Genomic DNA, 27,907 nt, shown 5'->3' with positions numbered 1-27,907 from the left:
ACAATAAAGAGCTGACGAGGTAGAAATAAATGATGTGGCTTTTGTGTTTTGTGATGGTGTCGTGCAAGGAGGGGGGAAATGGACAGATTTGGAAGAAGCAAAAGGCAGAGAGCCAAAACACTTATGTTGCTGTTCTGTACTGCAAATCTCCAGAGATTAATGGTACCTAAAAGATTTAAGTGTGAGCTGTGTGCTCAGGAGGACTGGCTGGGTTGGCGGAGGGCTCTTGCGCCAGTATTCTGAGATGGTTTCTAGTGATATGCAAGAGGTAAGGAGAGTAGGGGCTGCAGCCTGAACCAAAGGGCTTCCAGTGAAGGCGGGGCTGAGGCTGCAATCTGTTGTTGTTTTTTTATTAATGACAAGTAATGTGAAAGTGTGTGCTTCTGCAGTTCTCCAGCATGAGTTTATTGTTGGTGGTTTTCCCCGGGAGTGCACTAGAATAAAATGAATAACAATATTCGCATACCATTCTTCCTCACCCTCTTGTCTCTGGAGACCGATTCAAGGGCTCTTGTTTTCTTCTTTTTGGAAACAGTTAGCAGATGAATGTCTGGGCCATGCAGTTCGCAAACACCTGCTGCTGGATGCAGCCGTGCCCCTGGGACAAGGGCTGCTACGTGCTTTCTGCCATCTGCAAGTTACCTCTAGGATGGCACATTTGTGCTGGCACGCTTTTTGTGCAGCAGTAAGGAGCCAGCAGCAGCAGCTGCCTGCAGAAACACTGTGTGCGTACCTCGGGCAGAGGATCTCATCAGCTGCAGTGGGTCCTTGCTTTCAGTGGCCAGTAGCAGCTTCTGATCCGCGTAGCATTTGCGCACACAGAAAACCTTGCTGGCGGGGAGGCTTTTAGTGCATTGTGGACACGGCAGTGCCACCGGCTCAGGGCCTGCACTGCTGGGGTCAGTCAGAGCATGCCCCGGCAGTCCTTGTGCTGGGGTGAGGCCTGGCAGCAGTGCTGGGAGCCTGGTGCAAGGGGTGGAGGCGGCCGCTGTGCCATAAATAGATCCAGCACGCCGAGATCTGGGCACGAAGATTGAGTTGCTATGGAGATTGAGCTGAATCAGATTACCTGCGGCTCTGCTTTTACAGCTTGCGCATATGTGGTGGCTGCGTGGTCGCGCGTGTGCGGCAGGCTGCTGTACCCAGGCCGGAGCTGGGAGAAGCAAGGAGGGAAGCAGCTGAAGGGCTGTCATATGCCAAATCTGTTACCGTAGAAACCAAGAACCTGAGCCAGGCTGGCTTCAGTCTTGTGGTGTTCTAGAAAGGCTCCTGTCTTTGCTGTGTGATGCTTCTGCTTGTGAGCTAATTCTGCTTAAGTCTGTCTGTGCAAGCTGCCTCCATTTTGCTGGAATACCGCTGTGCAGACTAAAGATGCATCCGTGCTGTGTCAGGCATGTTTTCAGTAGGGCAAAGAAGTAATATCACTGCAGTAAGAAAGGAAGAAATCTGTGCATTATTCACATTCTTCCAAAGAGCTTCTGAGGGGTCATTCTGTATCTCCGCAAACTGTTTTCCCACTTAATTCTCTAAGTTTTTTCAATTCAGTTTAGCATGTTCTTTTCCTCAGCCTTTATGGATATGTGGAAAGTGCAAACAGTTGGGATGCATCTGCTGCTTTATCCATAAGAAACTCTTACTGACTCAAGCGATGCTGTCTCCCATTGAGGATGCTTTTAGAATGTGCCTGTAGTCCTCTGCTGAGCTGTTTCTGAGACGTATGACTACTGCTAAGGTGTTTCACAGAGGCCATCCCTGTATTGTAGGCTACCCATGCTGGATAAATATACCATCACCTGTTTTAGGTTGGTTTGCAATACTTTGAAAATGCCTTTTTTTCTCCCTCAGTTGTGCCGAAGTGCTACTATCTGTTTAAGAGTCACACACTGCTATCTTGGCAAGGTGAATGGTAACAAAAAATGAAGCAGCTGCACCAGTATAGCAAGTCCGTCCAGATCTGACTTCAGAAATTGTTCCACCTTCTGTCAGTCTCTTCCATCAGGTTCAGGAGGAGGAGGTGTTCTCAGCCCATAACATCTAGGATCATAGACTCTTGGAGTTGGAAGGAGTCCTGGAAGGTTGTTTAGTCCAACCCACTTTTCTGTAATGAACAGGGACACCTATAGCTAGATTAGGTTGCTTAGTGCACCATCCTTGAATGTCTCCAGGGACAGGGCATCCACCACCTCTCTGGGCAGCCTGTTCCATTGCTTCCCCACCCTTATTGTTAAAAATTTCTTCCTTATATTCGATCTAAATCCAATATCTAAATCTCTTCTTTTTAGTTTGAAACCATTTGCACTTGTCCTTTCAGTGATGCATGGCGATGGGACAAGGGGAAATGGCCACAAACCGAAGCACAGGAAGTTCCACACAAATGTGCGTAAGAACTGCTTCACCGTAAGGGTGACAGAGCACTGGAACAGGCTGCCCAGAGAGGCTGTGTAATCTCCTTCTCTGGAGAAATTCAAGACCCACCTGGACGCCTACCTGTGCAACCTGATCTAGGGAGCTTGCTTTGGAAGGGGGGGTTGGGCTCGATGTTCTCTGGAGGCCCCTTCTAGCCCCCATAATTCTATGATTGTGTCACAGCAGACTGCTAAAAAGTCTGTCCCCTTCTTTCTTATAGCCCCCTTTAGATACAGAAAGGGCGCTTTCTGGTCTCCCCAGAACTCCAGGCTGAACAGCCCCAGCTCTCTCAGCCTGTCCTCGAAGGGGAGGTGTTCCATCCCTCGGATCATTTTTGTGTCCTTCCTTTGGACATGCTTTGACAAGTCGACGTCTCTCCTGTGCTGAGGACTCCACATCAGGACGCAGTACTCAGGTGAGGTCTCACCAGAGCAGAGGGGCAGGATCACCTCTCTTGCCCTGCTGGCCACACTTCTTTTGATGCAGCCAAGGATATAGCAGAAAGCTGCAGGGGCACATTGCAGGCTCGTGTCCAGCTTGCTATCCACCAATACCCCCAAGATCTTTTCAGTGGGGCTGTGCTGTATCCTCTTGTCTCCCAGATTAGATTGATTCTGGGGGTTGCCATGACCCAGGTTGCAACACCTTGCACTTGGGTTTGTTGAACTCCATGAGGTTCATCTGGGCCCACTGCTCCAGCCTGTCCGGATCTCTCTGAATGGAATCCCATCCCTTGGGTGTATCAGCTGCACCACACAGATTGATGTCATCAGCAATTTTGCTGAGGATGCACTTGATCCCACTGTCGATGTCACTGATGAAGATGCTGAAGAGTACTGGTTCCAGTACTGATCCCGAGGGACACCACTTGTCACCGATCTCCATCCAGACACCAAGCTGTTGACCACCACTCTCTGGGTACAATCTCACAATCAATTCCTCGTCCATTGAACAGTCCACCCATCAAATTTATATCTTTCCAATTTAGAGAGAAGGATGTAATGAAGGACCGTGTCAAAAGCCTTAGTGATGTCCAGATAGATGACATTGGTGGTTCTTCCCTTGTCCACTGACGCAATTACACCATCATAAAAAGTGACAGGGTTGGTCAGGCAGGACCTGCCTTTGGTGAAGTCATGCTAGTTATCCCATATCACCTCCCTTTCTTCCATATGTCTTAGCATAGCTTTTAGGAGGATCTTCTCCTTGATCTTCCCCATTACCAAGATGAAGCTTCTACCCTTCTTAAATGAGTACTGTATTGCATTTTTCCCTGTCAGTGGGGACTTCACCTGACCACCATGGCTTTTCAAAGACCGTCGAATGTGGTTTGGTGACTGCATCAGCCAATTCCCTTGGAACTCTGGGATGCACCTCATCAGGACCCACTTGCCCTCTGCCTGTGTTCGTTGTGCTTGTAGGACCTCTGTAGTGTCTGGATAAAGGGCAAATAGCATAATGGGTTTCTTAGGGACACTGTATATTTTTATGGATAAAACTGCTAGCAATGTTTAATATAGCTGTTCAGCAGTGAAGGTGTAAAATGGCTCATGTGAGATGGAGGCTGCGTGTCTGCTTCTTTAAAAGCTTAGTGCAAGCAAAAAGAGTATGTGCTAGAACAGAAGTAATGGCTGGAAGTACACAGACTGGGAAGAAGTAGTCAAAGCTTCAGCGATAAAGTTCCCTCTAAGATTATTAAAATGTCTAAAAATGGATCAAAAACTATGAACTATCATGAATAGTTCATACCGTTTTTCAGACTGTGTTGATTTAATTTCTACAATGAGTGAAATGGGGTTCCTGGTCACACAGGTTGGCGGTCCTGAGCTCCATGTTCTGTTTCTGAGAAGCAAGCAGACAACTCTCTTGGCATGCTCAGGGTGCATAATGTAGGAAAAGGAAACCTGTCAGCCAAGCAGTGGGTGTTGAAACTCCTGGCCACGTTTACGTCTGCTTCAGCTTCCAGTTTAGTTTGATTGGTATGAAGTATCTTGATTTCACAGTAAACAACATGCTAGGGTTCTCTATAGATCTGAACTGGGTACAGATTGTCTTGGCTGGGTATAAATAGAAATCCAAGATGTTCCAATGACATTTTAGAACTGAGAATTTTGTTCCTTCTGGGCTTTTTGGTTTGAAATCTGGTCTTGTGCAAGGTAACATTTCAGTGAACCAAAATTCCCATGGCTTCTGTCCTGCAATTTTCGCTTTGTCCTTCACAAACGTCCTCTTTTTTGGTCTTAGAAATTAATGTCCCACTGTGCTCTTTACTTACGCAGTCAGTAAATTGTATTGTCTGATGTTGATTTATATTCTAAGATCCATATACTGCCGAATTGTGAGGTGCATTTGTTGTATCAGGTGAAAGCTGGAAACAATGGCAAGACAGACCTCATTCTGCTACCATTCTGAACTGGGGTACTCAGAAGGCAGGGCTTTGCATCTGTCTGTTTGCAAAATGATCTCCTGCTAGCTTCATATCATTCTTTAGAGCAAACGTATTTAAATTCATGAAAACTTTCATATAGATGAGTGTAAGATTGGGCTGTCAAATCTGCAGTTCAAATTATTCATTGACGAATTCCTCTATTCCTTGACTTTGTTCCTGTGGCTCTGTGTCTGCAAATAGAAGGCACAAGGGCTGCAGCCGCTGAGGTGTAGATGAGACATTTGTGAGGACTAGTGCTGGGTATTGGTCTGACACAGATGTTTCTGATCTGATAAAGAGTCTTTCATGCTGTTCTGTCCATCCTGTGGTGTGATGCGTTTCCTGTTGTGTATCTTTATATAAATATATCTTTCTGGGAGGAGCTTGCAGAACACCACACATCTTCTCCTTTGAGAAGTTCTGTCACAACCTAAAATGTGGTGGTCTGGGAATTTTGAAAATTAGCGTAGTGCCAATAAATAGAAGTGTTGTTTTGAGCCCTTTTTGTCCCCAGTTACTGGAAGACCACAGATTAGTGCCTGCTCTGGTCTCTGTCTTTGTGTCTGGCCATCTTTGTCAGCTTGCACCAATTCCTGTGTTGCTGATGCTGCTGCAGTATGTGAGTAGTGCTCATCCTCACTAAACTGTCCTTATGAGTGCTTGGGTAAACACTGCTGATCCCTGCAACATGATGGGTTTCTGCAGTAGCTTTCCATGGTAGCCTTCATTTCTGTTTCTCCCTTGAGCTGCAGCTGCAGAGAGTTTCAAGCAGTGCTCAACAATTTGACCTTCCAAGGGCTGGATCCAGTACATTTGTAGAGAGAAAAGCAGACTGCAGGAGCTCTGCTCAGAAAGAAATAACCTGGAATTAAAGCAGCTTGAGAATAGGCCATCATGTCAAAGCCTGTACCATCTCAGGGTCAAGATATTCTCAGTTCAGGTTCATATGGTAACGTGAAAGGGGAGAAATAGGATAAACAACCAGAAGATCTTCATCAATCTTTGATCTCTTTCTGTTCTAATACGCTTAGTTTGTAAAATCCAGAGGAAGGATGGTAGCAGATCTGAGGAAGGAACTACTTTACCTCATTGCTTGTAGAGAAGTAAGCTCCCGTCTGTAGTTGTGCGATAGTACTTGGCTGCTTGCTCCCAGTGGGTGAGTGGCCGCTTAGTAAAAACAGAAGTGGCGTGGGCAAGGGAGGAGGAAGAAGAGTGTTAGTTTTCATTCATATTGGTACCCCGGTCTGATTCGTCTTGTCACTGCATGAGCACTCATACCTGCACAAAGCAAGGGACAGCACTGGGCTGAAAGCAAGGTTTTGGCATGTGCAGGGAAAGGCAGGGCTGTAGAGCCTGTTTGTGTTGGCTGCGGTGAATCAGCTGTGGCGTCTGGCTGCAACCAGGAGCAGGAAGGTGAGGTCCTGCAAATACTGGTCTAACACTCTTTGGTTGTTGTCATCACCCTTCTAGATACTAAATCTCTGAAGAAGAAATCCAAAAAAGGGAAGGTGGACATTTAATGCCAGATTGTGTATTTATACCGATGAAAAGAAAGAGGTCTGTGAATGGCCATGACTGCCTAAAACACAGACTTTTAGGAAATGTAAATAATACATCTACCTATGTATTTGGTGTTCTTGATTGTGCCTCTGACACTCTTGCTGTTCTTGTTTATAGGTTGAACTTGCTGGACGTTTCCAAGTGAATTGCTCCCTGGGGCAGTTGCTCACAGCTGACCGGACAACGGGCTGCTGGGCTGATGAACGGCAATTCACTGAGATGACATAGGAAGGGGTCAAGGACAATGGTGCAGAAAAAGAAAAGCTGCCCTCGGTTACTCGACTACCTTGTTATCATTGGAGCCAGGTAATGTAAAAGATTCTCAGCTGTGCTTTTGTGTAGGCAGTAGAGTGGGAACGTGTAGCACTTATGAGGGCACACTTTGTGCGTAGGAGGTGTTGTCTGGAATGAATGCAGACTGGGGGCATGTAGTAGGACTAGGGCATTTTTTGAAAGATACTACTGCAGTTAGAGCTTTTTAGCTTGTGCTTTGGATCCTCCTCTTCAAGGATCTACAAAGAGTGACTAAGAATAACCCGTTTATATATGACTCTGGTAGCTTGTATGTCTAACCGTCTTTGCTTCTGTTGACATCAGAACAGGGTGATTCACAAACTGAAAATACTGAAAGCTGTGTGTAAGCAAAATGCTAGTGGCGGTTACTTCTCTAGCTTTTGAAGAGTAATCTGTAAACTCCGTTAAAAAAAGTCTGAAACTTGCCTTACTTTTCTGATTCTCCTTCTAATACTTTTAGTCTCATAGAAACTACATTAATGCTTTTAATTTATTTTTTTTAAGTCTTATTAGTTATCAATTAATAAAATGTTATACTTATCTGCTTAAGGAGTGTAAAGAATGTGGGGTTGGTGTGCTTTTTGTCCAATGTGCAGATGCACAGCAAATGTTATTTTTCTCCTTTCAAAATTTGTGTGGTAAATTTCTGCCAGTTTATTTAATGGATGTTCTACAAAGTGGACTGTACTTTCATTTCTGAACATAAGTGGTTTTTGTGCATCGGCTTGTTGCTTTACCTACTTTCTTTTTGAAATGCTTTGAGTGCAATATTGAGACTAAGTGGAGGAAATGATACAAGTAATTTCCTAAGTAGTAACTGTTTTATTATTGTATTTTACTGGCAGAGTAATTTGGTAGTTTAATTATTTTCTCATTGTCTGTGGGGAAAAATAACCCAGTTTTCAGTATGTAGGTCAGAAAGTGACTAGGAAAAGAAGGAAGAAATGTTGACTGCCTCTTCCAGTGATGTTCATACTGTCATCTTTTCTCAATTAAGGATTTGCTAGCATCAGTTCTGGACTCCCACGCTCCTCTTGCCTTTTGCTAGGCAGTAGACGCTAGATTGCTACTGCTTGGAGACCTGTTGTCTCATGTATCAGGTGCTTCAACAGCTGCTAAGGACAGGAGGTGGAGTTGACTGAAGTAGCTTCCGCTGCACCTCCTTCCTTAGGTAGTCCTTGTGGCTTTTACTATTACAGCTTGCTATCCATGGCACATTGGTAGCAATGTCTTTTGGAAGTATTCTGTTTTATTAGGTGTAATTCTTCTGAATGTCTGAGGAGACTTGTCTTTCTGTCTTTAGTGCATATTACTGCAAAAACACAAACTTACATATATATTATACATGTATATATATATATTCACTGGTACTTTGTTGGTGACTTTTTTTAACCATGTAGTATCATGCTTACTAAATCCTAATTACTGTAAAAATGTCAGAACTTGATAGCAAAGGGATCAAGCCAGAAAGGGATTGATTGGGGAACATTTTCTTTCCTTCACTTTCTGGATCTCATATTATACTTCCAGCAGTTATTGTTTGGGTAACATTCATGGAAAAACTGTGGTAGGAGGATAGTTAATGCCTTGAAAGAATATATTCATTTGCTGGAAAAAGCAGGAATAAACAATGTTGTCTGTCTTCCTTTGTATTCCATTAGTGATTTGTATGATTTGTACAATGTTCAATGAGCCACAGTAGTAAATAGGCCTGTATATTACTACCTAGCTTTTGTAGTAACTTGCACTTCAAATCCAACTTAATAATCAAGCACAGTCACCTTGCTTGCTTGCTAGAACTTTTTAATGAAAATTTTACAGGATGAGGTTTTGGGTCCATGGAACTTGTTAGGAACTCTGTTGCTAACTTAATGGAAGTCAGTGTAACTTAGAATTACTAAAATAATAATAAAAAGTTTTAATGTGCTTCAACTAATAAATGAAAGCCTTTTTTGTATGCTAGAATCACTTTGTCTGACTAAAGGCAGCTGTATTTTTGCTGTTTTTCTTTCTGTTTGCTTTCATTCTCTTCCTCTATTCTTACTGGAAAAGCATTACCATTCTTGTTTTTTTCCTGTACTTTTTGGCTTGTGATTACAGTGTGTTTCTACTGGAATTGTTAAAGCTTATTGCATGTTCTATGGGGAGGAAAGTATTTAAAAAGTATTGTTTTGGCTCTGCTACACTTGTGTTATACCAGCTTTCTTTTGTGAAACCTGGTAACGTTGTAGCATTCCTTCCATGACTGACATGGAGTTTTACTCCTACCTTGGGGGGCCTCCTTTGTTTGACAGCATATTGTAATAAATTGTTCTTAGAAACCTCTCAAGAAACAGTCCAGGTGTCTTCATTATGTCCCCATATATGTCAACATATATTCCAGGGTTGTGGGATAGGTGGAACAAGGGGACACAGGTTTGCATGTTACTGGTACTATAGAGCACTGCTTATAAGAGCACTGAAACAATGTTCTGCAGGGCTCTGGTAAGATCTTGAGTGTTACCCGTAATAACATGCTGTATCACTCCATCATTTATTTGATTCCTTTCCTAGGAAATCCTTGGTTTTCTCAGTTAGATTTTCTTTTTTTTTTTCTTGTTTATCCATTGGATTTTCATCTGACTATGTTTGGAGATGGGAAAGTGTCTTTTCTACCCAAGTATTCTCTGTCCCTTGCAGTTAAACTTGTTTTGGAAATCAAAGTCAGGGCGATGTGACAGTACAGTATTCTCCTGGGAACAATATGCTCCTGAAACTCCTTTTTTGACTCAAAGAAGTCAACAAGCAGAGTGGCTCCTTGTTGGGCCTTGATAACGATGGTGTAGATTTTTTTTATTTAAGCTTTTTGTGTTTGTTGGGCTTGTCTTAGATTGAGAACTGTGGCTAGTGACTGAGGAGCTGCATTTTCTCTGGATGTTAGGATTGAGAACAACCAAAGATGAAGCTGAGCTTGCAGGCCCCTGACATGTCAGTAATGAGATAACAAAAATTTTTTGCGATGTTAACTAACTCTGTACGCTTGTTGTTTTTTCTTTTTGTTCTGTTTTGGTTTTTGTAGGCAGCCAAGTAGTGACAGTGTTGCTCAGACTCCTGAGCTGCTACGACGTTATCCTCTAGAAGACCACGTGGACTTTCCTCTACCACCTGACGTTGTGTTCTTCTGCCAACCAGAAGGATGCCTGAGCGTGCGGCAGAAACGCATGAGCTTCCGTGATGACACTTCTTTTGTCTTCACACTCACAGACAAGGATACGGGTGTCATTCGCTATGGAATCTGTGTCAACTTCTACCGTTCCTTCCAGAAGCGAGTACCCAAGGAGAAGGGAGAAGGCACAGGAGGACATCGAGCTCCTCGGGAGGGACAGAAAATCGCTAAGTCTGGGGATGCGTCTGCACCCCAAGAGGATGTGGGCACTGAGAGTTCAGAGAGTGGCTCTTCACTGCAGGCCCCAAGTACAGAGCCTACCCCAGATGTGAGCCGGTCGCCCCACAGTAAGCGCCTGGCCAAAGGCAGCCATCGTTCTCGAAACAGCACCCTGACTTCCCTGTGCATCCTTAGTCACTATCCTTTTTTCTCCACCTTCCGCGAGTGCCTGTACACTCTCAAGAGACTTGTGGACTGCTGTAGTGAGAGACTGTTGGGCAAGAAGCTGGGGATTCCTCGTGGGGTTCAGAGGTACGTTGGGTGGGAAGAAAGAACTTTATCCTCTCTCTGTTTGATTCCAAATGTCAAATTGCCATGGCAAATTGCTGTGATAGGTGAGGTTGCAGAAGTCTTTGGTCTTCTGCAGTTGGTCTTCTGTTGGTGGTTGACCTTTTTGCTATTTTAACCTGAAATCACAATAGAAAAGGGAAATTTTTGTGCTGATTTGTGTAAGAATTCTCTATTTTGTACTGTCACCTGGTGTGATTTTAGTTTTTGATATTAATGTGAAGGCACTATTCTGCCAGCAACTGACACAACTTCTTGGGAGCTGGATGCTATTGCTGTGGTTATTACTTTGGAGTATAAGCTCTGTAGTAGTGCACATCGGGACTAACAATTCTCTGACAGATTAGAAACAGTAAGAAATAAGGGTGAATTTCAACTTAAAGCCAGAGGGAAATGTTGAAAGTGTGTTTTACAGGTTTATGAAAAATAATCTGAACTTCAGCGTGGGAGAGAAAAGAGAAACAGGAATGTTTGAAAGAGATTGAAGTAGAAGATTTGAGGAGGAGAGGGAGGAGAGACAGAAAACCAAGGAGTTGTCTGTGAAGTATATAGGAATGGAGGTTTGCAACAGCAAATGAAACAGTATCTTGGTGTTATCTGTTATTATAATGCTAGCTATGCAACAAAAGCTGTTGTGCTACAGGATACAGAAGGTATCAATTGTGGATGTATATTTGTATTATTGTGCCTAGCCTCTATGTTCCAGGAAGATATTTTTTGCTTTCTGACTCATGAACTAAAAAGAGCAAATATAAAATGAATCTGTGGAGAAGGAGGGAATTATTTTACTGTGAAGATGAGTGGGGGCTGTGAGATAGTTCATAATCTGAGTTTTATAGCTTTTTACCTTCCAACTTAAACTTGTCAAAAGTAAAATATGCCAGGGCATCTGACACTTGTGTATTTGTAAGTTCCTTTCCTCTTGTATTAAAGAAGTCTGCTCCTGTTCGCAGCATAGTAATCTACTTGTTGGGTTGCTGCTGTAGAATAGTTCTAGGAATGTCCTGGGTTTCTGACTGATTCCTGCTTGCACAGATTTATGACCTGAATCCACTGGTTGTTGGGGAAAAAGTGATTCTTTGAGAATGGAAATAATTTTATTAAATTGAAGTATGAAGGGGGCTTATTTCATTACTTGGTTTAGTTTGATAATTCCTGAGGCAGAAAAGAGCTAAACTTCATGGTTTTCTTCAGCTCTATGAACTCATCTGAATTTTGAAAGGAGTGTTGACATATTCTAGTGTTTGAATGGCATGTGGTATTTTAAAGATTTGCTGTTGGACAAAGTTCGTAGAGTTGAGAGAAGAACAACTGAGTGACAGATGAAGACTGCTAAGCATCCATCAGGATGAGCAAAGCTGCCAGTTTGAATTACTGTGTGCTTTGCGAGCTGTGACCTGGAGAAGTAGAGTGGTTTCAAAGTGATGGCAGAATAAAAGTGAAACTGAATCCTTAGAGCTGTGTCCTGAATCCTTGAGTGTGCCCAGTAACAGCTTCATGTCCTCTGCATTACAAGTGGCTGAGGGGAATCTGGTGGATAAGAAGCATAGTGGCTTCAGATTGCTCTTCTTTTGATCCTTCCAAATTTCTGTTACTTTTTAATCCTTTATGAGGCATCCAGTGCTGTTTTTGTGGTTTTTTTTGTTTGTTTGTTTTAATTTTTTAAGGTATGAACTGTAAGGTAGAACCTCTAATTTGAGCCATACTGTTCTAATGGATCTATTACAGTGACTGGAGATATTTATTAAGCTATTTCACAGTGGCTAAAACAGGTTCATGGCCGTTGTGAATGCAGTACTACAACAGTAAGGGCTGAAATAGATTATCTAATTCACTTCCTTTGTGAGATCCAGTTTCAAATTTTGAAGCTCTTAAGGCCCTCAGCAGCACTGTACACACTTTTTGGCCAGCCTGTCTGTGAGCTACTTGTTTGGAGGTTGATAGTTTAGGGCTTTTGTTAAGGTACTTAATACTTCCCAGTCAGCTTTCAGAAATGTATATTCTCAGCTGAAATGCAGCCATTTCTGCCGTGGGTTATTCATCTCAATAAAAGGCAATTTGAGACTCAATATAAAAGTGTTTTATGACGCCAAAACATCTGGGACATCTGGGTGTGGCTTATTTTTATTATCTCAGCTTACTACTTCCTGTTCTTGCAAAAGGTTGTAGAACTGATGGAAGGAATCCAGTCATTCAGGCTGCTGTGGTTCTGGGCAAGATATGGGAGTATTCCAGTTACACGCTGAATTTCAAGCACCATCTAAATGAATGCACAAACTCTTGGGCCAATGTGGCAAACTCGTGTTGATTTCTGCCTCAGAAAGATCCGTAGTTCCCCACAGTTGTTGCAGCTTGTTTAAGTCCCTGCCCTTCTCTTCCCTTGTCTGGCCTAGCATGTTAGCAGTGTCTTTTAATTCTTGGTGACTCTGCCCTTTCTCTTGAAGAGCCAAGCCAAATGGCTGTCAAATGAAGCCGTTGGAGTATTAATCTTCTCATTTCTCCCTCTTTAGGGATACAACGTGGCGGATTTTCACAGGCTCACTCCTGGTGGAGGAGAAGTCCAGTGCACTGCTACATGACTTGCGGGAGATTGAGGCCTGGATATACCGGCTGCTGCGTTCACCAATGCCTGTTGCTGGTCAGAAGCGGGTGGACGTGGAAGTTTTGCCACATGAGTTGCAGCCAGCTTTGACCTTTGCTCTTCCTGATCCATCCCGCTTCACCTTGGTGGATTTTCCATTACATCTACCTTTGGAGTTGCTGGGAGTGGATGCCTGTCTTCAGGTGCTGACTTGCATCCTTCTGGAGCACAAGGTAGGAAGGGAAGAATTATCTTTGAAGCTTTAGCCTTTCAAAAGCCAAGGTAGATTGGAGAACATCTGTCTACTGGAATCTTTGATATCAATTTGCCCGGAGGGGTGGAAGGAAAATGTCTTTCTGAGGTGCCTGTTTTGAAGAGTCTTGATCTCACTCTAAAAAGCACCTGAAGTTTGTTTTCAGATAGATTAGCGGAGGGTCATTCCAGTTCACAACCAACAAAACAGGGTCCTGTAGGCCATGATATTTTTATGTCCCTGGCTGGGAGTATCGGAAGCAAATGGTTGCTGCAAAAGCTAATGTGAGTTTCTGTGTTTGCAGGTTGTACTGCAGTCCCGGGATTATAATGCACTCTCAATGTCTGTGATGGCATTTGTGGCTATGATCTACCCATTAGAATATATGTTTCCGGTGATCCCTCTGCTCCCCACCTGCATGGCCTCTGCAGAACAGGTACATGTTTTTCCTTCATTGGTCTTTTGCAAAGGATATTTCTGTTATCTCTGAAAACGTAGTAGTCCGTGTTTCTATCCACCATGATTTCTCAGGGACTGTAATAAACACTGCTTGCAAAGAATGTTCTTTGAGCACCGCTGACTATTTTAATTGTATGTAACATTTTTATTTAGGAGATCATTAAAACCTGCTCGGTGAATAGTGTGGTTCAAAGAAGTAGCTTCTTTGAAACACCATGGATCTACAATATTATCACAAGACTTTACACTTCCAGCCTTGTCCTCCCAGCTGAGCATTAAGGTTTGTTGGAGAGAGTCCATAGTAGTACTTAAGGAATCTTAAGGGGTCATGATTCAGAGCATAGAAACTTCTGCCTACAGTTTATTTTCCTTGGAAGTATAAAGTGTCAAGTTACTTCAGCTGGGAGCCTGGATTTCACTAGTTGTCAAGAGTTCATTATTTTGTTTGGAAAGGCAGAATTGAGGCCATCTTATTCCTTCAGTGATATCCTGCAATTGATGCTGCAGATTTGTTCTTGTTCCTTGGAGATAACCAGGTGTTCTAGATTAAAGGATAAATTAGCCTCCCAAGCAGCTGATCTCAAGCTGCTATGTGGCTTATTGATTTAACCTTTTCCCTCTGCTGATCCCCTTATCAGAAACAACAAGAAATTCCCCTTAGGTTTTCCACATACACTTATATCAAGAAAAAAAAAAAATCTGTTTCTTCTGCTTCCTAGATTTGTTGTAATTTTGAAGTTATATTACCATTATAAGGGTAAGGGCAAGGATAAAGCTTTTGTAAGGGTAATGCTATATTTACAATAGCATGGACTCAATTTGAGCTGAGGATGTACACATGTTTGTTTGGTCCATGATGTTGTAAGCTTAGTTCCGCTGATATTTTTTTTTTTTTCATTAGAGCTGTATAGCTCTATAAAAAGTATCTCTCTGAAAAAATTATGAGTTTTTCTTCTAGATGAGAATTAAAGCTCTTAGAGCAGGAGGGCTTTTGTTTTTTTCTGTTGTATGACATCAATGACTTCCTTATCAGTGCTTTGTGCGTTGCCTCCTCTACTGTAAACGTACTATAGCTGTTTTAAAAAAAAAAAGTTGGCAAGAATATGGTGATATCAAATGCAGAACTTGTCCTTATTACCATACTTCTGTCTTTCAGTTGCTTCTAGCCCCTACACCTTACATAATTGGTGTTCCAGCAAGTTTCTTCCTTTACAAACTAGATTTCAAAATGCCTGATGATGTATGGCTTATCGATCTGGATACCAATAAGGTAAGTGACATTCGTAAGGACTTCAGGCTTTCTGTGCTCTGCTTCTGGATAACTGTGCTCTTTTACTAATATACACTCTGAGAATTTAAGACTGTTTGTGCTTCTAAATTGGCTTCAGTCTGCCTTTGTCTCTCCTGTCCTAAATTTTATGATTTTGTTGCTTGTCATGTCTTGTGTCTCTCCCTGATTCTTTTGTTCTTAAAGCATTCTTTTTCAGTTAATCCATTGAGCTATTTCATAGAAGGTATATCCTCTATAAATTATTGAGCCAGCTCCTTGGGTAACTATGACCCTGCCTGCTATAGCCCTAGATAGAAATCTAGATCTGATAAGAGCCTTCCAGCAGCATCTTTTGTCATGATTCAAATGAGACAAAGTATCCCACTTTCTACTGTGGCACAAGCAAGGGAAATGTGTATAACATCTTACATTTAATGGAGATTATAAAGGATGAACATAGAGAGGTTTGAATAAATCTTTTTTTAAACAATAATGCATTGTTTATGACATTGTAAGTAATGTTAAATAGTCATAAGAAAAGGAAAAACAAGTTACTGATGCAGGGTTATTTTTTGTTTAAATTTTATTTTATGTCTTTTATTCCTCAGTTTCAGAAGCAGTGGAGATGTAGGAGATTCTGTTTTGAAATGGGTCCAGCTGGGCAATTTTTCATTTGTTACCTGTGCTTAATTCCAGGTGATTGTTCCCACAAATGCAGAATCTTTGCCAGCACTGCCAGAACCAGAAGCTTCAGAGCTGAAAAAGCATCTGAAACAGGTAATAAGCACTTTGGGGAATGGATTCAGACTCAGTAAAATGCAGTAGATGTAGTGTTGCACAGCTCTTCTGCTGTATGTGCTAAAAGCAGGCTTGCAACCTAGCATCAGATGGTTGTGAATGAGGTATCAGACTACTAGAATGCACTTGTTCAAGAGGTCAGCTAATCAGTAGAATGGCTGATTAAAAGTGAAAAGATTTCTGAACCCCGTGGGTTCTTCTGTGCTTTTGTACCATTACATTTTCTGACAAATCTAAACCTGAGGTTTTCATTGTGTTTCAGGTCTATGTAGTTTCTTTAAAGAAATTCATGGTCGTTTTTGTTACCTGTTCATTTTTTTCTGTCTCTACTGCTTTTACTTTAGTAGAAGTAGTACAGCCTAGGGATTTTCTGTCAGTGTATTTAAGGTGCCTTATTTACGTAGGCATACACAAAGAACATCCTCCATGTTAGAATACAGCAGCATTTTAAGCTTAGAAAGCGATATTAAGTGACACTGCTATTAAGTGTTATGTATCCAGCTGCTGGATTTTATGCATAGAACTAATTTGGAAAAGCAAGTGATTACTGAGGCTTATGACCACAGTTAATTTATTAGCCAGGTGTATAATCAATGAATATAAAGATGTTATAATTATGAAATAAACAAGAGTTTAGCTGAGCAACTTATAATAACAAAAAGAGAACAGATTGAATGCTTACCTGCATCCCGTGCTTGCTGCAGAACTCTAGAGGAGGGATCTCCAGAAGAGATCCTTTTCTACTGGTAGTCAGCTCTTAAATGGGTCTAGGAGAGGTGCAGTCAGGCTCCACCCCTTCCAGCAGCACAGGTGGATTGCCTGTGGCTGACTCATTGCTCGCCTCAGGTGATCAGTCAGAGGTTCAGGCTGTGATTCAGCAGTTCTCATACACCAGGTAAAAGATAATTTGAAATGCTCTTGGATGCAGTAGATGGTTTCTGTTTGTTACTATTGTTTGGGGCTAATTTGTTTCCAGTTGGTGCAGAAAGTTCCAGATTCCTCCTTTACATTTGCCATGTAGGATTAAACTCTGACTTGATCCATCTAGCTATGATCATCTGTGTTTCTCCTCCATTCACAGTGCAAGTTCTCAGTCTCTTCTCTCAGGTCCTGCTAAGCCATTAATCAGCTTGGGTCACCCTGGCTGATTGTGTCAAGCAGGTTTTATTTCTTTCTTTCTGTTTTCCTTATGCATGCTGCATGCAGTATTTAAAGGTAAAGTTTCTTACAGACCTAATGAGGCCCCCCCCTCTCTCCGTATAGACCAGGAGAGCAAAGTGTGTGACCTTGTAATAACCCAGTGCTTACTGTCAGCTCAGATGGAAGTAATGTGTTGCATGGAGTTTTGTTAGATCCACCTTACCCTTACTTCTGCCTCATCCCTTTGCAATTTCAGGCAATATTGAGCAAAATTCTCTCATTAAAGCAAAGTTGAATATCAGAACAAATTGCATTTTCCTTAAACAACTTCTATTTAAAATTATTGGTATTGACCCAAACAGTCTTTGCTCCGTATATATTCCTACATTCATCATCATCGATAGTTGAACATTGGCAAACGTGAATGAGGATTACTGGTTGCAATACAAAGTAGAGAAGACTGAATTGCAGCCCAGGTTGCTAAGGTTAACACCCTTTATATATCTTTGGATCTTAGTGTCAATCACTAATATTCAAAATACCTGATTTTAAGCTGCAGTGGAAAGTTCTTAGCTTCATCAGTAAGGATCCTTTCCACTTTCCAAAGCAACTGTAGCCAAATGTCATATTTTGGGGATGGGGCAGTTAGACCTCTCTCCCTGTGCCTGTCTTGCATCCCTTTTTATTTCCTCTCATTGTGATATTTGGTAGTAATAGATTTTTTTTTTTCCCTCCATCTGTTTCTCTGTGGTCATGTGTTCGTCTTGGCTCTGATGGGCTGCTGGTGTTATCATATGATCTTCCATCTTGCCTCCAGTGTCTGGTTAGCATGACTGCAATCACTCAGCAACAGCTGCTCACTCCTGACATCAAGGTTCTTTATTTTATTCTTTTCCCCCCGGTTTTTCATTTTACCCTTTTACTTTGGTCTTCTTGTTTTACTTTATTAGTTTGTTTATTTTTGAGATTAAACTGGTGAAGACTCAGTTGGCAAATAAGAGAAATGAGGGAGATTTAGGTTGGATCTAGGTATTAAGGACTGACTTACTAGTCATGTCACTCCTGTGCATTTTGCTGAGGATATTATGAGGGTTGGAGAGGATGACTACTTTATGGAGAGATGAAGACATTATTCAGATGAGAAATGTAGTTTGCAGACACACTGGACGATAGATACCTGTGTGATGGCCGTCTGCATGCTGTCCTGGGTTGTCAAACTCACTGACTGAACTGCCAAGTTGCAAGGCAACTTATAAGGCATCTAGATCTCTGTGTGTGTTCTAAATACACATGGGCATAACCCTCCTATATGTTGTATGGTTTATCATGCAACTAGAGGTCAGATGTCGATTATCTTTTTTCATGTCATGGATGGTCTAGAGAAGCAGACTTCCGTGTTAACCCTCATGCGTTTTCATTATTGAGGAGATCATTTGGACAGTCCACATAAAGGAAGGCCTGGAGGTATTTCTTGACTCAGTGTAAAAGAGATGATTTAAAACAAATTATTGGAGCGTGAACAATTGTTGCGATTGCATAGAAAGTAGCTCTAATCTTTTGTTTCTCAAATAACTTCTTGCTGAATATGTGCCTAATTTTGTCCTTTGCTAGGCACTGGCCAGCATGAGTCTGAATACTCAGCCCATTCTTAATCTAGAGAAATTCCACGAAGGACAGGAGGTGCCGCTGCTGCTGGGAAGACCACAGAATGATTTGCAGTCTACTCCCTCCACAGAATTCAACCCCCTGATCTATGGAAATGATGTGGACTCTGTGGATGTGGCTACCAGGTGAGGCTGAAATGGAAAGCAGTGTTGAGTCTTTGTCAACCTTGCACTTGAAGGCAGCACAGGACTGAGAGCAGTGTCTGTCATTGGGTGGCTCTTGGTATTGAGCAGGTAAATGAAAACTAAGTGACTGGTTGGTTGATTGATTTATTGAGTTTTTTAAGAAGACAGCTTCTTGCACTATGTTACTGTTCTTCACAGATTTGAAACTTCGCCTAGTACATACCTTTAAAAGGTTCTCTGTCTTCTGTTAAGTTCTGTATTTTTATCTGACATATGTCCTTTGCCTCTTTTTAGGGTTGCTATGGTGAGATTCTTCAACTCACCAAATGTTTTGCAAGGATTCCAGATGCATACTCGCACTCTTCGTCTTTTTCCACGACCAGTAGTGGCCTTCCAGGCAAATTCCTTTCTTGCCTCTAGGCCAAAGCAAACACCTTTTGCTGATAAACTTTCCAGGACACAAGCAGTAGAATATTTTGGAGAATGGTCACTCAACCCTACTAACTATGCTTTTCAGAGAATTCATAACAGTAAGTTTTGGTTTTCCCTTTCCTGCACTTATGATGTCTTTCAGAAACTTGAAATGCAGGTAGATTCTGGGGGCAAACTTAGCTTAATACCATATTATTCATAGAATCATAGACTATCCTGGGTTGGAAGGGACATACAAAGATAATCAAGTCCAGTTTCTGACTTCACACAGGACGATATGAAACTATGTGTCTGAGGGCACTTTCCCAACACTTTCTGAACTCCAACAGGCTCATGGGGAACCTGTTCGTGTGGCATACATTCTGGGTAGAGAAATCCAGTTCAAGAAATATTTTTCTATTTTATGTATTTTAATGCCATTTACTTCTCCAGATAACTTTACTTCTTGTCTTGTTTGCTAGCAGAGAAGAACTCTTGTAGTTGTTTTTTGTCATTGTTGTTGTTTTTTAAAGATGACTGTTTGTGTTTTGTACAAGACTTAGTAAGGGTTAACCTCACTAGTAATTAAGCCTTTGACACAAATAAATGAGTTCAATTAACTTTCTCTTTGTTTGTTTTTGGTGCAGATATGTTTGACCCAGCACTGATTGGTGACAAACCAAAGTGGTATGCTCACCAACTGCAGCCCATCCACTATCGTGTCTATGACAGTAATTCACAACTAGCTGAAGCACTGAATGTCCCAGTAGAAAAAGAAACAGACTCTGATCCCACCGATGACAGGTTAGTGGGGGGGCATAACTCTAGCCACCTGGCAATTACTTCAGATTATTCTGGGCCTTCTCTCCAGTATTTCATTTGCTGCCTTTTTCTCTAGCCTTCCATGCTTTTGTTTAATTTCTTCTGTCTGGTCAGAATACTGATATTGAAATAAATTGTCTCACTGCTCTGTCATTATTGTAGCAGCTTCTTATCTCTTTGCTAGTGTCTTCTCAAGCCTTCATTTTACATGGATCTTTATTTGTACTTTCCTGTTTTGTTTTTTTTTTTTGTCTTCCTGTATGCCCCTTTATTATTTGATATTACTTCCCACTCTGATGTCTTCTTTTTTCTTTTCTTCTGTGCTGTTCTTTCTCTGGTTACTTCTTTTTCTGTACTTCAAGCAATCCCACTCATCCTACCACTCTTTCATATCTCTAATCAAAGCACATAGTTATGCAAAGCTTGCTAATACTCCCCACTGCCTGAGACCTTGTACATTCAGTAAAGTGAGAATAATTTTTTGTTGATGAGTTTTTGGCCTTGTTTCCCGGAGGTTTGCATCAAGTTTTATCATCCTTTCTTCTCTTTTAGCCTGTGAGGTCTTCCAGGCTTGTAGTTGTTTTTCTTTTATGTTCTACACAGCACCAGTAGTCCTCATGTTGGAAATTATTGTTAGTAGAGTGAAGTGCTTTTCTTTTGATTTCCAATTGACTTGAAGCTTCCTCCTCTCCTGACACTGACTGAGAATTCGTATGATACTCCCTGTCCACCTATGCTTGACCTCATTAACCTTGCTGAGAGCTTTTAAATGTCTTCCCGTATTGCCTCTTTACCTGTCTCGAATGTTTTTCATTTGCTCTGACTTTTCATGAAGCTGCCCTCTTATTCTTGCCAGGATTTTTTTTTTTTGTAGAAGTGGTTATATCATGAGACTTTTAAGATGCTATTGCTGTTCTTCTACCACTCATCTTTTTCTCACCTGTTGTGGCAGTGGCAGTGACAGTGTCGACTATGATGACTCAAGTTCCTCTTACTCTTCGCTTGGTGACTTTGTCAGTGAGATGATGAAATGTGACATTAATGGCGATACTCCAAGTGAGTAACTTTGGGCTGCATTTTCACGAGATCCACATAGGTTCCTCTTCCACATTCACCTGTGCTGTGATGGTGGGGAAATGCCTCCCCAAGTGTCTCAATCAGAGCAAAACATTGTTCCGTTATAATATTGCTCTGAAGTAAAGGAATCAATTACCAGTAGCAGACTGAAGGAAGACATTTCTTCGACTTGTATGCAGTCCCCTCTGAAAGACACAGGTGGAGAAAGATCAGAAGTAGGTGCTGCTGAACAAAACCCACTGACTAGATTTGGAAATCTACTGCCAGTAGAAAAGGTGCAACATGGGCTGCAGATTAAGAGCTTTCTTCTGCCCCCACTGTTTGGTCCTCAGAGCTGACTTTAATGAATCACTTCATTTTACTGGGGACAGGAAAATGCATTCTCTTTGGTTTATATGGAGGCGGCAGCAGCAGTGTTTGAGACCAGGAGATTATTACTTCAATAAACCAAAAACAGGAATGCCAGCATGTTTCCTCTGCCCCAAGGACAAGAGGTAACAGTCATATTTTGCAACAAGGGAAATTCTGCCTGACAATAAGAAAAGGTTCCCATTGTGAACATAGTTGAACAGATCCCCAGAATCAAAGGGGATTTTTCAAGCCTTGGAGACATTGAAAACTCAATAAGAAAAGGCCCTGGGCAGCCTGTTTTAACTTTAAAGTTGACCCGGCTTTGAGTAGCTAGTTGGATTAGATGTCTTCCAAAAGTGCCTTACAACCTTTGTATGTGCTTCTGTATTCTGCTGAGCAGATCTGTCAGGGATTTTCAGGCAGATGGACAGAAGGCTGAGGAAGGCAGTATTCTTTAATGCAAAATGATGTATTTGCAGATGTTGACCCCTTGACTCACGCAGCCCTTGGTGATGCCAGTGAAGTGGAGTTTGATGATTTTCAAGAATATTCAGGAGATCTGGATGAACAGGCCATGGACAGTGAGAACTCCCAAGAGAACAATCAGCCTCGTTCAAGTTCCAGTACTACAGCCAGTAGCAGCCCCAGTACTGTCATCCACGGAGTGAATCATGTGTGTACTGAGATGAATTCAGCCCCAAGTTAAGAGAATTAGGATATAAAGAGTGGGAGAATAATTCTTTCTGAGTGGAGCAAAAGCTAATCAGACTGAAAACATTCAGAAATTAAATTGCATGCACTTTCTGGACTCCAAGCAAAGTGAAGTTACCAGTAGTCTCTTATGCTGAGACAGAACATTTCTGTGTGTAAAAGCTCACATGCATTAAAGTACATTATTAACAGAGAGCAGTGGTCCAGGTTGTGACTGTAGGAGTGACTTCTACACAGTATGGAAAGATCTGTTGTAGGGGAATGGGATGGGGAAAATCTTGAATCTGCATTCATTTAGGAAGTATGGGAGTTGATTCCGTAACCACAAAGCAGAGCAATAGGGTGCTGTTATCCTAGCATTTAACAGTAAGATCTGTTTTACAGGGAAGAAAGCTTCTAGAACAATGCATAAATGCTGCAGATTTTCTACAGTTCTAGATTAGAGCAGCTGGTAGTGGGATTTGGGTGGGGGCCCAGAAACTGCAAAGACCCTGCAGAATTCCCAGGTTGTAACAGTTGCTCTTGTCAGGCCCTTCAGTTTTAAGTAATTCAGATTAGCAAACAGATAAATGATTTGACTGGTCCACAGGAGTCTGCAGATTCAGCAGAGATGGAGGAGAAGCTAGTTGCTGGATTTTCAAACCATCTCCCTTCTTTGCCACTACAACCAAGCTTTCCCAAGATGAGCTTTGATCGTCGTGAGAGTGACAGCCCAGCTGTCAGCATGAGCTCCTCAGAAGGGGTGGTGAGGAAACGAGAGTATGATAATCCATACTTCGAACCACAGTATGGTTTTCCTACAGAGGATGAAGATGATGAGCAGGAAGAGAGCTACACCCCAAGATTTAACCAGAATCTCAATGGAAGCAGGTGAGTTCTCCCTGTCCTCCTGTTGTTTTGTACAGCTGTCTTGGGGTTTCCATCTGCTTCATCTAGTTTAACATTTTATTGAAGTAGTGGGAGATAACAGAATTATCAGTTCTTCATTGAAACATTCTAGTGTATGACCTACTGATTCCTTGACATCTTTAAGGGATTTTGGTTGTGAAGCTTGCTATTTCAGGGGTGAAATGTGAGGGGATTAAACGGTTTTTTATGATATTCGTTTTTTTCCTTTGTTGCTCTCAAAGCAGAAGTTTTTTTTCCACCCCTAAGTCCACTGGTGTAGTGTTGCAGACAAATTTGCAGCATGTCCTAAAAGGTAATAAAAGCCTTAATGCAAGGATGCATCTCTACTTTTTTTCCTTTTTTTTTTTTCTTCCTATTTTTCTTTCCCACAAGGTAAGGATAGTGTGGTAAATAAAAACAGGCTAAAAACAAGACCAGCATCAGCCTCCCACAGCCATATCCCAAGCTTTTGGGAAAAAAAACTGTTAATAACACTTGTAAATTTTTCTTCAAAGGTCTCAGAAGTTACTTCGTCCGAACAGTTTAAAACTGGCCAATGATTCTGATGCAGATTCAGACTCCAGGGCCAGCTCTCCAAACTCTACTGTTTCCAACAACAGCAGTGAAGGTTTTGGGGGCATCATGTCTTTTGCAAGTATGTACTCAAGCATTCATTAAACCTTTTTGATTTATCAAAGCTTACAGAGAGGTGGTTAGCCAAAAGGAAGACTTGGTTGTCAAATTGTTACCAGGTCTCCAGAACTTGTGTTGAGAGTCACAGGACCTTTTATTTACACTGCTGATAACTACTGCTGCATGAATTTTTCACTAAGAAGGACTTTGGTTGTGTCGTTAGGCCCTTGAGTTATATGGCACTTTGGACCACAACTCAGAAATTCTGTCCACTTCATTTAAATAAAAACTGTGATTTTTATGAAACTGGTACAAGAGGGTTAACCATTAGTATGCTTTTCATGCTACCACTTCACTTGTTTAGGTCCTACATTAAATTTCTTCACTGTGCTCACTTACTTTCAATTAAATTATTGAATAATTTTTAAAAATAATATCCACAGTTATGGAAAGCTAAGGTATTTTAATGTGTGAAAGAAGATTTAACCAGATAAATAGTCAGCTGTTATGGGGGAGGGAAAAGAAGTTAGTAGCACTGAGAAAACGGTATTTGATGTTTCTGCTAAAAAGATTGTTACTAAAATAAAGCTGGGCTAGGAGGGAATCAGGATAAATTGAAATAGTGCACTGACAATTTAGATGAACCTTTTGAGGTTCTCTATATGAGGATCTCTATTCAAGTTCCTTTCAGGATGTCTACAGACTTAAACAGATGACGACAGAGCATTGTTGCACTCTTTATGTTGTTAGAAATCTTTTGGTGCTACGAAAAGCTTTGTTTTCTCATAAATGGAAACTTCTATTTTAAAGTGTGCTTTTGGGTCAGAGTTGCAGAATTTCATAAGGCTCTGTGCACTCTTCTGACTTCAGGACTGTGTATTTTAGAGATCTTTTGTCATACTACTTTCTCATGTGACCCCCACCACTTATTTGCTCCTAAAACTAGAAGACAGTTGATGTGGAGTTACCTGTATAATGGCAGGATGACAGATTGACACTGCTGGTACATTTAAGACTCAAAAACACAATGACAATTACTGTAACTTGAGAGCTAAGAATGACCTTTTAAACAATTTAGAATAGTCAGAACACAGATGTGGTTGTGTTGTAAATGAAATTATATTATGCTTCTCAGATCTGTGGACTTAAAAAAAAAATAAAATAAAAAATCAGACTTTCAATAAGAAGATGAATTACAGGAAATTTAGGAAGTATGAGTATGTGCAGAGAACATCAGGTATTTGATGAAGAAAGGCTGAGTAACCTGGGTCTGTTCAGCCTTCGGAAGAGAAGTCTGAGAGAAAATGTGATAAATGTTTATAAATATCTAAAGGGAGGTGGGAGGCAAATGGATGAGGTCAGGCTAATCTCGGTGGTGTGCAGTGATAGGAGGAGTATTGGCCTAAAACTTGAATGTATGAAGTTCAGTACTAAAATGAGGAAGGATTTCTTTATGGTACAGGTGACGGAGCACTGGAACAGGTTGCCTAGAGAGATTGTGGAGTCTCCTATGGAGATACTCAAGACCCATCTGGGTGTGAACATGTGAGAACTATTGTGGGGGACCTGCATTAGCATGGAGGTTGGACTCAGTGGTCTCTTGAGGTCCTTTCCAAGTCCTGCAATTCTGTCATTCAGTGTAATTGTTGTTTTGTTGATTTTTTTTTTGTTTGTTTTTTGTTTTTCTTTTGTCATAGGCAGCCTGTACAGAAACCACAGCACAAGTTTTAGTCTGTCCAATTTAGCCCTGCCAACCAAAGTTGGGAGAGACAAGAATACCCCCTTTCCCAGCCTGAAAGGTAACCATTTTTCCCTTTGTCTTCTACAGCCTTTACTATTATTGTGAATCTGCAATCCCTAAAAGGAACGTTGGTGGTGAAGTATTTTGGTACTTTGGGTTAGTACCTGCTTTAATTATCAAGACAAAAATTGTCTTGATATTTCTTAGTCAGACTTCTCAGCAACTGAGCTGCATTGAGGTGGGAGACTAGCTTGTGTTAATGGGTACACTGTCAATGTTGGTTTTGTTTTGTATTTTGTTTTATTTAATTTTTAAGTCTTTAGTGTAAAGAATGGGAACAAAGAGGTAGGTTCTACTTTTGTACTGCCACTGTCTTCCTGGTTAGCTTTAGGTAACCTCTTGGAGCAATGACATTCTGTTTGTAAGAAGGAATAGTGCCTTTCTCCAATGGAGACTGCGGAAGGAATAATGCCTCCCTCCCATGGAGACTGCAGTTTCCAAAGGTTTCAATAGTGCTGATTCTTTCAATTCACTATATGGAAACTTTCCAATCAAACCCAAAATATAAATATATTTCAGCTCATTCAGAGTAAAGATCCATCCCTAACTTTGGTGCACAATCTTGTAATTGGAACTTCTCTTGTTTGTCTGCTACATTATGTAATAACGTGTGACTAGGGACTAGAGAAATGAACCTCTTATCCTAAGGAATTGAGCAGCCTGGTTGTCGTGATAGTAGTTGCTAAACCAGGGAAGGTTTTACTTTACCTTTTGAGTTATTCTATCTGATTGGAACTTGCTGCTTTTGTTTTAATATGTTGATTTTGTTTATTTATTTTTTCCTTCTCATCATTTCATCGGTAAAGATTACTTTAATCTGGAAGTGGGAAGGGATGTGAATGAAGGTTGGTATGATGTTTTGCTGACCTCTGACCTTGTAGAAACAAAGGCCAAAAGCTGTTTCTGTGTTTCTGCTTTGGACTTTGTTTTTGAGACAAGTAATCATTCCCTGTGTGTAAAATGAGGAGGAACAGCACTGGTATGGTAAAAACACTAGCAGAGATTCTGCACAGCTGTTTTTGGCAACCTTTTACCATTTAGATACGTTTTCATATCCAATTGTGCAGGATAAGAAACATACTTCATATCAGGGTTCTATTCAGGGGTAAACTTAATGACTAATTCCATGCATTGGAAGAAAACAGTGATGGGGTTTGCCATTTCGTGTTTGTGCTTTGCACCTCATCTTCTGCACTTTGGTGTTCTTTTCTTGATGAATATAATTGTGCAGGGTCTTTAATGTTACTGTGCAGATATGAGGATGGGGTATCCGTGGAGTAGCTCAGTCTCTTTTGTGCATGTGCAAGTGTGTGTGTGCATTTGTGTTCATTTGTGTGTGCATGCAGGCTCACTGGGACTTCCACTGAGCACTACTCTGGTTTTTAAATGTTTTTATCTCTATTGTGCAGGCATAAAATTACTATGCTAACTCGTTCTCACCAAGTGTGTGTGTTGCTCTGTGTTTGTAATGGGAAATGATGCTGGGACTCCATCTCATTGCTGCTGTTTGATCACTTTCCATCCTCCTTTTTAATTTTATTTCATGCGCATCCATCTCCATTGTTTTTCCTCAGTGATGCAGTTGTTTTTGGTAGTGCCCTTGAAATTCAATATGTGCAATAGTGTCCATGAAGATGCAGGACAGTGGTTCGATAATGCTGAATTTCAAGTTAAGCAGTATCTGTTAGAGAAATTACAGCAGCCCTTGTTGTCTTGGGCTTTCAAGCATCCTACCTGCTATAGTATCGTTTGGGTTTTGTTTTGAGGGAGGGTTGGGAAGAAGCTGGTAGCTGGATTTTTATTTTATTTTTTATGCTGATGGTGGGGAGCGCAGATATGTAGTACACTACTAATTGTATATTTTGTGTCCCAGTATTTGGGTTAAATACTATAATGGAGATTATTACTGAAGCTGGCCCAGTAAGCAATGAAGGTGGGTTCCCTACAGCATGAGCTGTGCATGATGTGACAATTTCCAGCATCCCCTATGCCTGCCTTTGGGCTACCTTTCCTCATTGGGTAACCAGTATCATATGATCTATACTAGTCACCCCTGATGCATTATGCTTTCACATACAGTGACTAATTTGAAGACGATTCTTGTTGTCAAACTGCATGCAGAACAGCCAGAATTTTCCTGCCTTTCACCTTCTGCTCCCATTACCATCTTCTCTTTTTCTCTCTGCATTACTCCCATTACTGTTTTCTGCCGATGTGTGATGCTAGAATATGATATATGCTGCTGCTTTTTTGGAGTTTCCATTTTGTTTGAAGTTTGTTACCTGTAATCTGAGTAAGTGTGTTAGCTAACCTTAGTATTGCTTGTTACTGTCCTGGGAGCAGAGTGTTTTCCTTCACCCATTTCTTCTCATACTGTTTCCTCTCCTGTTTAGGAAACAGGCGAGCCCTGGTGGATCAAAAGTCTTCAGTCATTAAGCATAGCCCAACAGTGAAGAGAGAATCTCCATCCCCTCAGGGGCGAAGTAGTAATTCCAGGTAATATTTTATGTTTTTTTTGTTTT

General features: G+C 41.3%; 2 protein-coding genes across 2 annotated transcripts; one reads left to right on the top strand and one right to left on the bottom strand.

Annotated features, from left to right (window-relative positions):
• On the top strand, positions 1–27,885 carry LOC100551463 (MAP kinase-activating death domain protein-like). Its single transcript, XM_010711431.3, has 19 exons — positions 1–19; positions 6,512–6,700; positions 9,747–10,364; positions 12,911–13,214; positions 13,539–13,670; positions 14,850–14,963; positions 15,660–15,740; positions 17,719–17,775; positions 18,513–18,691; positions 18,986–19,221; positions 19,750–19,906; positions 20,877–20,980; positions 21,832–22,025; positions 22,653–22,933; positions 23,467–23,606; positions 25,282–25,383; positions 26,192–26,230; positions 27,259–27,318; positions 27,779–27,885. Exons 2-19 carry the CDS (start codon positions 6,639–6,641, stop codon positions 27,883–27,885), a joined length of 2,967 nt encoding a protein of 988 aa, XP_010709733.1. The 5' UTR covers positions 1–19; positions 6,512–6,638.
• On the bottom strand, positions 26–2,196 carry LOC109367748. Its single transcript, XM_019615560.2, has 2 exons — positions 734–2,196; positions 26–434 (listed from the first exon to the last, which is right to left on the bottom strand). Exons 1-2 carry the CDS (start codon positions 1,191–1,193, stop codon positions 157–159), a joined length of 738 nt encoding a protein of 245 aa, XP_019471105.1. The 5' UTR covers positions 1,194–2,196; the 3' UTR covers positions 26–156.
• Positions 27,886–27,907: the final 22 nt, after the last annotated feature.

This window comes from Meleagris gallopavo, chromosome 5 (assembly GCF_000146605.3).
Source record: "Meleagris gallopavo isolate NT-WF06-2002-E0010 breed Aviagen turkey brand Nicholas breeding stock chromosome 5, Turkey_5.1, whole genome shotgun sequence".
Taxonomy (NCBI): Eukaryota; Metazoa; Chordata; class Aves; order Galliformes; family Phasianidae; genus Meleagris; species Meleagris gallopavo.
This window is presented reverse-complemented; position numbering and strand designations above follow the sequence as displayed.

Bases quoted from the DNA above. Each gene is read 5' to 3' on its own strand.
- LOC100551463 (XM_010711431.3), top strand. From the start codon at position 6,639: ATGGTGCAGAAAAAGAAAAGCTGCCCTCGGTTACTCGACTACCTTGTT. The intron at 10,365-12,910 runs GTACGTTGGGTG...CTCCCTCTTTAG, and splicing joins ATTCCTCGTGGGGTTCAGAG to GGATACAACGTGGCGGATTT. The intron at 19,907-20,876 runs GTTAGTGGGGGG...CTGTTGTGGCAG, and splicing joins TCTGATCCCACCGATGACAG to TGGCAGTGACAGTGTCGACT.
- LOC109367748 (XM_019615560.2), bottom strand. From the start codon at position 1,193: ATGACAGCCCTTCAGCTGCTTCCCTCCTTGCTTCTCCCAGCTCCGGCC. The intron at 435-733 runs GTACGCACACAG...ATTTTATTCTAG, and splicing joins GATGAGATCCTCTGCCCGAG to TGCACTCCCGGGGAAAACCA.